Source organism: Nestor notabilis, unplaced genomic scaffold, assembly GCF_000696875.1.
Source record: "Nestor notabilis isolate BGI_N333 unplaced genomic scaffold, ASM69687v1 scaffold31146, whole genome shotgun sequence".
NCBI lineage: Eukaryota > Metazoa > Chordata > Aves > Psittaciformes > Psittacidae > Nestor > Nestor notabilis.
This window is the reverse complement of record NW_009933944.1, coordinates 215-10,372: the sequence shown is the minus strand read 5'-3', so window position 1 is coordinate 10,372 and position 10,158 is coordinate 215. Positions and strand designations below refer to the sequence as shown.

The following is a 10,158-nucleotide window of genomic DNA, read 5'->3' as shown; positions in this document are numbered from 1 at the left end:
CCCATCTCTGGCAGTGTTCAAGGCCAGCTTGGATGGGGCTTGGAGCAACCTGCTCTAGTGGAAGGTGTCTCTGCCCATGGCAGGGGGCTGGAACTGGATGACCTTGAAGCATCCTTCCAACTCAGAACATTCTATGATTCTATGATCAATGTGCTAGGCAAAAAATGCTGGATGATGTAAAAAGCTGGAAACGGCAGTAGCTGTTTGTCTTGCTTGAAAACTAAGAGCAGAACTGGCTCGCACCTGTAATTTTTCTGGGCTGAGCTTGAAACTTCAGGCACAGACAAGCAGAAGGCCTCTCAATCTGTACATTTTCCATCTTGGAACGGCTGAGGAGGGTTCCTGGTGCTGTTGATACACTGTAGGGAGGTCCTGAATGTGAGCTGCCACATCTAGGGGTGTTCTGAGGATCGCTTTGTACAGGAAACTCTGCCAGGCATCTGTTAGGTAAACGAAGTCCTCTTGTTGCCCTACAGAAGTTTGTGAGCACAACGATGAGGCCAACCCTACTGCCTTACACAGAGCTGTACACCTGGGATGGATGTGCCAGCTTCATCTCCAATTACCTTGTCATGGAGCCCCTCGAGTGCCCTATCACTCTGGTAAGAAAAGGGCTGCAGTCCTATCAGAAACAGCCCCATAATGGAGGTGACAGAGGGGCCTCTCAGCAGGACACAATGTGGAAACCCCAGTGGCTTGGGTTACAAAGGTTGCTGACCTCATTAGTTAGGCAACCCACTGATCTTCCCAGGCCCTGCACACTCTGGACCTGTAATCGCAGTACACATGTGCTGTGGTACCTGTCCAGGAGTTAAGCACCATTTCTACAAGATGGGGCCTGCCCCTGCTCCCAGTCATTCCATATGACCAGCTGTCCACTGTGGGTTGCAGTGGTGATGAGCCTCCCCTCAAAGATCAAGGCACCTTGGAACAAAGGAGTGTATGAAGCCTACGGGATGGTGCTTGACCTCAGTGACCTGTTCTTAGGGGCTCTAGACATTTCTATCCCTGTTTTGGGGATATTTTGGGGTGTCTGAAAGGAGATTTCTAGACTGGCAAGAAGGAATGATGCCAGAGTTCGGGCAAGTTCTTGGCTGGTGTGAATTTAGCTTATGGATCTTTTGCTTTAAAACGCTGCAGATAGACCAGCTAGAGGTGGAAGTTAAGCCCTGCTCCAGAGTTGTAGTTAGCATTAGGTTTTCAGCAGTTGGATGAGCTTGTCCTGCCCATCTCTCCCTATGGCTGAATTTGTCACCAGATTTGGGTCAGAGTTTCCCCACATCACTTTGGAGAGGACTTCTGGGTCTGTGGCTGTCACATTACAAGGGGAATTTCCTTGAACCCTTTATATTTGGTCAGCCTGTCAGTGTCCCTTGTGTCTGACCAGCCTGCCTGCGTCCCTTTGTGCACCCCTTACCTTGCAGGTCCCCTTACACTGTGCTGTGCTTAGGGTCACACAGGTGTTATGGTGCTGTTTGTGGTTTGATAGATGATTACTAATTTCCTTTAGAACCATGAGGTTCTAAATCAACAAGGTTGGAAAAGACCTTAAAGATCATCAAGTCTAACCATTCCCTAGCACTGCCAAGGCCACCACTAACCCATATCACTAAGGGCCTTGTCTACACAGTTTGTGAATACTTCCAGGGATGGTGATTGCACCATCAGTACTCCAGCAGCACCAGGTAAGATTTTGAAGCTCTCTCTTGTCAGTTAAATTAAACAAAACAACAGACTCTAAGCTATTCCATGTAAAGAAATCATCCTTGGTGTCTCACTGATCCATCAATTTAATAACGACAGTTGCTGCTCTTGCATGGTAAATGGTTGTTGGAGCAGGCGTAGTTGGGTCAGGTTTGGCAATATCTATTTTGACAGAAATGTTAGTCCTGCACTACAGTGAGCCCAGAAGCAACCACAGAAACAAAAAAAAAACAAATTAACCAACGTTGATGTTACACCAAAAATTCAGTCATTCGGAGGAACACAGTTTCTTATCTTTGCTCTTGGGCCTGATATACTTTTGGACACTGTGATTTGAGAGGCTTTCTTGTGTGCAGATCATTGATCATTCTACATCCTGTTTGGATTTCTTCTCTGACTGTCCCCACCAAGAGGAAAACCAAACTTTCTCTATCCTAATCCCACTCATGTTTTGAATATGCTTTCAATAATTTTTCCACAGTGGCTTATACATAGGGATTTTATGTAACAGATTCTCTATGGGTGCAGAGCCCAGGGATATGGGCAGTGCCCTTTTATCTCTCTGGCTCTCTGCCTTGTGTGTGTTTCAGCTTCACAAGACAAGCACTGCAGACATGCATCTCTCTCTTTCAAGCCCACTTCACTCTATTCCCCAACCACCACCCTGAAACGCCAGCGAGGGAACTGCTTTGACTTCAGCATGCTGCTGTGCTCCATGCTTATCGGGGCCGGGTATGATGCCTACTGTGTGCAGGGCTATGCCACCCTTGAGACATGCACCCTGGATGAGACACAGGAGCTGTGCCCACTGCTCAGGAAGCCACTGGAGGTGAGACCTGCAGGGACAAGGCGAGCATGCATGCTTAGCCTCTTCAGTTCCAGTGAGCTCCAGAGGTGAGCTGAGGGGAACAGCTTCAGGTCCACACTGGGTTTCAGTCCATACCAAACAGGGGCATCACCAAATGAATCTTTTGAGTGAGCTTCCACAGTTCCTTAAGAGGCCTCTTTGGCTTCACTGAATTCCTGCCACTAGGTCCAGTATTGGAAATGGCCAAGGGTTGGGAACTGGGAGGTACCTGTAAGTCATGCCTTTTCTCCATTCTTTTGATCTCTGCTGGGTTTCACAGCAATACCCTGCTTTTGTAGACACAGGTACCAAAACAGGAGGTGAAGAAAAAGTATAGAATTAAGCCCATACCAGACATGCAGAGCATAGCAGGAGGCCAAGAAGGCAGCAGCAAATGAAGCTGCTCAGAAGGACAAGGAAAGAGATGAGAAGGTGAGTTAGCAAGGTCCACCTCACTGTAAACTCCAGGGTCAAGAGATGAGACACAGGGAATGGCTGACCAAAGAAAAGAGCTCACTGCCCTCCGCTGTGAAGCATGCCCTGAGCATGGCGATGAGTACTTGGTCTCTGGGAACACAGTGCGTGCTGGCACAGCAGTAGGTACTAAGGATGTGCTACCTCACTCTTCAGAAGAGTGTTAAGGGCCTGGAGACCTTTGGAATTGGCTGGAGAAGAGAATAAGATTGCCATTGGGTTGGACTAAGTAGCAATAAAATGGCAGTAATTACCGCTCTGTCCTCTGTGCTACAGGTAGTGGGAAAACCCAAGCCTGAACCTTTGCATGGCTTGCGGGTGCATGCATGGGTTTTGGTTCTGTCTGGGAAGAGGGAGGTTCCTGAGACCTTCTTCATCAACCCCTTCACGGGAAACAGACACAATACGACAGATAAATGCTTCCTTGGGATCGAGAGCGTCTGGAACCACAGGAACTACTGGGTGAACATGCAGGACTGCAGGCTCGGCTGCAAGGTAATGAGCCCTTTAGCACCCCATGTCTGGGAGGGAGAGTTGGGCTAACCAGAGTCCTGGGGAAGTCCAAGACCAGTTGTGATCCCACATCCACGTAACCATTCCTTGTGTTGGCTCTGGTCATATTGCTGTGATGACATAGACTCTGAACTACTCCAGGACATCCCAGACCCCGAGCTAGCAAATATGGATCACACGTATTAAACCCCTAGAGTGCTAGAATGTCAGTTTTTAAAGGCTGGCTGGAAGCTCATTCTCTCAAACAACAGCTTTTAAGGCAGAGGATGTTTTGAGCCCATCAGGAAAGATCTTGATTAGGTTCTTCCCACACCTCAGCTACTCCCCAGCTGATAGAAAGTCTGCAAGGCAAGAGTCTGACTTAGAGCAACTTAACTGTGGGGCCATGCGTGCCCCAAGGAAGGAGGGCAGAAGCACTTCCAGCAACTTGCATTCATCTGTGGCAGAGGCATCATGAGGAAAGGGGTCTGCAGCCCTTTAGACACAGGGACAGTCTTTGGGATCCTGCCAACCACCCGTGGGTCTGACACCCACCTCAGTATGATGCAAGCTCTGTTCTTCGTAGCTTGTGGGCTATAAAGGTCTGTCCTTCATAACCTGACAGCCAGCCAGGTCCAGAGCACTGCAGGCATGCAGAGGCAGCCTTCAGTTTAGTGCCCTGTAGCTACGTGGGTTTCTTCTGTATGGCCTAGGATCTCACCTTTGACTTGAGTGATGCTATCCGCTGGGAAATCATGCTTTCAGAGAGCAACCCTCTTCAGCTGCTCCCTGAGGAGGAAGAAGAGTTATTTGACAGTGACACGGTGAGTGAGCCAAATGGCTCTTGTGCAGTGGGGATGCTCTATCGAACTGGTATGCTCATAGGCCCACATATGTCTGCCTGCCTGCTGCCCTCTCCACGTCAGGTCACTATTACTCCAGCTGGGTTTTGGCTGGCACTTTAGATTCCTTCTCAATAGTTCTAATATGCATAGTTCTAATGCTTTTTGAAGCAGGACTCTGAGTGGTACTTCTGGTGTCCTCAGTGGCTTGGGATCTCTGTAGGCTTCCAGTACATTGACCTTTGGGATGAAATCGATAAAGAAAGAAAGTCAAACCAGACATTTTCCTGGACACTCTTGCCCTGCTGGTCAGCACCCAGCCCTCCTGGCTGCTAGGTGGAGTTGCCAGCCAAGTGCAGAAACAATGTATGTACTCTAATACACAAAAAAATGCTGGGTAGTGGAAGCAAAAGATGGTATGTTGTCCTGTTGGGAGAAGACAGCATGATAAAACAGGCACTGCACCAGTATGCCAGGACAGAGGAACACCAATAAAAGCATGTTCCTTCCTGTTATCTGCCCTTCTCAGCCTGTGCCCACAACTGGGGAGCAAAGCGACCTCCACGGTCTACATAAATTGGTCATGAGTTTGAATGCTGAGTGTCCTATTCATTCCCTGTCCAGCAGGAGCATTAGCCGGGAGAAGGTAATTCCATTAGTCTGGAGTAGGGATGTGCTAGTGAGAGTGTGAGGATGCGGTAAAGCTCTCCTTTCATGTAAACTGCAGTGTGCTGCTTGCCTCTGTCCTCGGGCTGTGTGTGACCAACACAGTTCTCATAGCTGTGCCACCGCGTTCCTGGGCTGACTCTGAGCTCTCGTCACTGCACCAAAAGGTCTCCTGGCACAATAAGTGAAGGTGCCAGAAATGCAAATCTCTGCTTCTGTGTCATCAGGGAAGAGAGAAGAGAGTGAGTTTTGACATGCCACCATCGTGGGTAGCTCCAATTCGGATACCTCCCAGAGGTATGTATTCTTTTTGCTTTTTGCTTTGCCCCCAGTGACTTCTAGTGGATTTGGGGTATTTGTCTGGCTCAAGAGTTCCCCCTTCCAGACAGACAAGGAACAGCAGTGAAGTGCAGCAGAGGGAAGCAGCAACAGTTGTTAGGTTGAATGCTTGCCCTTGGTGCACTGCCTCATCCTGGGCGGGAACCCCCCAAAACTCCCCTTGCACAGACACTCACACGGTGTTTTCCTGCCAGCTGGATGATTTTGCCTGGGGTGGACTTTCTGTTCCAGTTATGCCCCTACATTATCAAATACCTGCTTTGGGAGAGAAAAGAGTTATTATACTATTATAGCATTAAGGCAGGATCTGAACAGCTTTGCTGGCAGCTAAATGTAATCAATAAATGCATGTCTTCCCTTAGACGGTGGTTTGCTCCCCCTTGAATTCTTTTTCCTTTGGCTGAATACAAGGAAGTAAATCTTTATGATACCTCTATCTCCCACTGTAGAGTTTGAGACCCGCTATTGCCAGGGGAAGAAGGTGACTCTGTACAACAAAGCAAAACTAGAGAAATGGGCACCATACCTGAATGGCAATGGGCTGGTGCAGCGCCTCACCATCTACGCAAAGCCAGACTGTAAGAGGGGTGGGTCAACAACTGAGGAGACACAGCTGGGTGCTGCTGGTGGGAAGTGGGAGGATGTCACCTTTCTTCCAGGGTCTCTCTTGTGCTTTCTCATCCTCCTTTCACATTTGGGGGGAACTATCTACTGCATTTTCAAACGCTTCATCAGGCTGTCAAGCCCCGGAACTCTCCAGCATTGCTAGGGGTTCCTGCGAGAGTTTTGAGTCTTTTTTATATCCCATTGGTGAGGCTGTGCAGTGCCACAGGTCAGCTGCTTGTATTTTCAGTCTTCAGAGGAACGGAAGGCTGGTTTGATTTGATCTAGTAGTATCGCTGTTCCCACTGGTGCTGATAGAAGCCATAGAAAGTGGCAGTTGTGCCCTTTACGTGGGCACAGAATCGAAATACCCAGACTGTGGATATTTCTGTACTCGGCAGCATTATTCTTTGGTCTGAGAAACAGTATAGATTCCTAGCTGGACATTCAGTGTCCTGTCCTCAGTCCTTTTGGACAGTGTAATGTCCCCATCTTATTTCCCTTCCCATAAAGTATTTGGGATGGGATTTCTCTTGCCTAAACGTAGCTATGTGATATGCCACCTTCTCCCCCTGAGCTGACTACTAGGGAGCTTGCACATACACTGAGAGTGCATCAGATGAATCTTACCACCTCCCAACAGGGTGATGTGAGGTTGTGAAATGCTTTTTCTCCTGCCAGATACTGATGTAGTGGAGGTGAGAGAGTGGTTTGAAAACCGAGAAGACATGCTGGTTAGGAGAGAAATGAATAAACAAACACAGCTGACCACAGACTACTTCAGCAAAGGACATTCCCTCTGTCTTAAAGGTATTCCAGCTTACCTGGCAGCCACTGCAGCTGGTAGGACTCCATGTGGATCCTTCCAGCAGTGGTAAAAGCCCAATATTGGGGGTGCAGAAAACTTGTGGGATGAATTGCCTAGATAAATAATACAGTCTCCAGTAGAGAGTAGAGAATTGGGTTGTTGGCTTCCAGTCCTGGAGAGTGCTTCCCCCAGCATAACAGGAGAAAAATACATACCTATCACATATATATGATGATCTCATTTACTTTTTACAGTAGAGGTGATAGAAGTAGAAACTTTCCCCTTAGGGTTATAGAATCCCAGGCTGGGTTGGGTTGGAAGCGACCTTAAAGCTCATCCAGTTTCAACCCCCGTGCCATGGGCAGGGACACCTTCCTCTAGAGCAGGTTGCTCCAAGCCCCGTCCCAGCCGCCCTTGAACACTGCCAGGGATGGGGCAGCCACAGCTTCTCTGGGCAACCTGTGCCAGCACCTCACCACTCTCACAGGCAAGAACTTCTCAATCTCCCCTTTGTGAGGTTAAAGCCAGTCCCCCTTGTCCTGTCCCTACAAGCCCTTGTCAAAAGCCAGTTTCCATGTAAAAAGTCCCTCTTTTGGTCTGTCAGTGTTGTGCAGCTGGGGGAGAGAGTCCTGCGTTGGATCTGTTGCTCAAGCAGCATTTCATCCAGAGGCTGTGCCCATTCGTGGTTTAGGAAAAGCAGGGTCCAGGCTCCACTCACTACTGCCTTACTGTGTAAGGAAGGCAGTGGCCCTGCAAAACTGTCCTGCCATCCTTAGGCCATGACATGTTGGTACACAACAGTAAGGAGATAAAATTCCCTTCTTACACTCATGGGTGCATTTGATTTATTTGCTGCTGAAGAAAATGAGACTTCCTCTGGACACACTTGTGTTCACCATATGATGGCTGCTAATGTCTCTAACATCCTTAGCTCATACCTGTACGTCGCTGGAACCCAAGACTGGACATACAATGGAGTTCTACAGTGAGGCACGAGTTGATGGCCTCCAGAAGCGTGTTGAAACTGCTAGTGAGATGACAGAGTACTTTGTGGGGCGGGATGACTTCCTCTACCTCCGGCACATCAACTTTGGCGAACGAGGAGAGGAAGCACAGAGAACTGACATTAACTCCCAGCCTATCGTGGTATGGCCAAGGCAGGAACAGAAGAATATCTGTCATAGTGATATTTATACTGTGCAGAGCATACTGCCTAGGGCTCTAAGTTCATTTTCAGTGGGCACAGCCAAGGCAAAGCTCCAGATGAGATATCCAAGCCTTGCTCAGCTGTTGTGTCTCATGGCTGCTTGCCTAACAGAGAGCTACAGTATGACCAGTTGTCACAAACTGCACTGAGCAGCTAGAATGAAACTGGGAAACTGAGACTTGGCAAATGTGTGTCAGAGGAAAGGAAAAAAGCTTGACTATGATTTTGGAATAAGATTTTCACAGGACTCAAAAATACTAGAATGATTTCATGTTCTGACCCCAAACTAATAACATTTTAGGTTAAGCAGCTTTGTGCTTTTTAACTCAGGCACAGGAAAGAACAGTAGGACTATGGGTCAAGAGATGCCATTGTAATCCAGTCAGAAAAGCCCAATTTTTCCCTTCAGCTTTTTTTTTTTCTTCACAGGTTTTTTTGTCTAATCTGCTTCCATCTCTCTTTTTTCACTCCCATTAGCAAATCAAGGAGTGTTTTCACAGAAATCCAGAAAAGCCTGCTGATGAAGATGTCGCAGAATGTATCTTTCTGATCACAGAGGAGGACATCCATCTGACATACCACCTCAAAGATAAATACATTACTGCCTCAAAGAAGCTTTTCCACAAACTGCCAGAGAGGGATAGTAAAGGACATAAAGTCTTCATGACCCCAGAACCATGCATGACATACCAGGTATGAAGGAAAACTACTTATATCAAACTTTTTCTAGAGCATGAGACAGAAAGGGAAGGTGAAATGTCAGTGGAAGAACTCCAAGCATGCCTTATTCCATGCTGCTCCTCTGCTCCATGTGCACACCTCCCTCACAGTCTGCAGGCTGACAGCACAAACTCCCCTGGAGATGCACTGTTATGCTGGAATGTACAACATTCTGTAGCCTGAAAGGCTTGCTCTGGCCATGCCTGAGGTCATCTTGCTAGACCTGGTCATCAGGCAGCATAGGCAATGGGATCTTTCAAGGTGCTGTTTCAGCAGCTGTTGGGCTCAGTCCTATGGATTCATGTCAGGGAAGCCAAAATTTCCTCTGCTGTTCTCTTGAAGAAGAGGTACAGCAGAGAAGCAGAGACAGACATCCCAGACATCCCATCCATTTCTGCCATGGACTTCTTGGGTCACATTGTTGCTTCTATCTTCCAAAGTTTACCCTGCAGATGCAGAGCAAGATGCTAAGGCTTAATGTGTTGCTGATAGATAGATAGACAGACAGACAGACAGACAGATAGATAGATAGATAGATAGCCTTCAATAAAAGATGTTCTGAAATAAGTGGAGCACTGTCATTAAGCCAAATTCTCTCATTGGGGGGGGGTCACTTCACTGACATCATTGATGTGAGTCTGTAACCATAAATTCTGTAGTGATGCTGCACAATTATACTTAGGAAAATAAAAGAGATTACAAATACAGGATTTTTTTCATGTTAAGCAAGTTTTCTTGAAGTTTCTATTTCCCACTTGGGAGGATACACAGGACACAATTGCTGGAGTGCCATCCTTTCTTCTCTAACCTTGCAAAACCATCTAAAAGTGCAAGACGTGCCATCTGCCTCATGTTGCCGATGGATTCAAAATCAAAATGAAGTCTAATAACATGTTGCCCATGGGTTAGATGTTTCAGTGATGGAAATCAGTGTCACTACATTGACTATAGCAAAGTTGTGCCAATTCCTGATAGCAGCGTACCTGGTCCCATGCACCCAGAGAGTGCTACTGGCCTTCACTAGTTCGTCTGCTTCCAGGCAGGGTCCTTTGAGAAAGGCAAGAGTTTGTTCCATCTGTACAACTTGTTGAAGGAGCTGACAGCGAAAGAGAAGTGGCTGAAGGAACAAGCCCGGCAATCTGAAGCAGAGGTAAGAGGGGAAATGCCCAAACTGGATCAGAGTTGGTCAAGCATGGGAATCATAGAAAGGTTTGGGTTGAAAAGGACCTTAAGATCATCCAGTTCCAACCCTCTGCCATGGGCAGGGACACCTTCCAAGTTGCTCCGAGCCCCGTCCAACCTGGCCTTGAACACTGGCAGGGATGGGGCATAGAATCATAGAATCATGTAATAGTTAAGGTTGGAAAGGACCTTAAGATCATCTAGTTCCAACCTCCCCTGCCATGAGCAGGGACACCACACACTAAACTATGTTGCCCAAGGCTCTGTCCAGGCT

The 10,158-nt window shown here is 47.6% G+C and overlaps 1 protein-coding gene across 1 annotated transcript in view; it reads left to right on the top strand.

The window, feature by feature from the left end:
- DRC7 (dynein regulatory complex subunit 7) overlaps positions 1–9,852 on the top strand; it is a gene marked incomplete at its 3' end in the record, with an annotated part of 11,150 nt that extends 1,298 nt beyond the window's left edge. The window contains 12 exon segments of the mRNA XM_010017094.1: positions 477–602; positions 2,339–2,533; positions 2,857–2,918; positions 2,920–2,987; positions 3,306–3,520; positions 4,231–4,368; positions 5,262–5,322; positions 5,814–5,942; positions 6,649–6,777; positions 7,707–7,921; positions 8,460–8,675; positions 9,742–9,852. Of these exon segments, the coding sequence (XP_010015396.1) occupies positions 477–602; positions 2,339–2,533; positions 2,857–2,918; positions 2,920–2,987; positions 3,306–3,520; positions 4,231–4,368; positions 5,262–5,322; positions 5,814–5,942; positions 6,649–6,777; positions 7,707–7,921; positions 8,460–8,675; positions 9,742–9,852 (1,665 nt within the window).
- Positions 9,853–10,158: the final 306 nt, after the last annotated feature.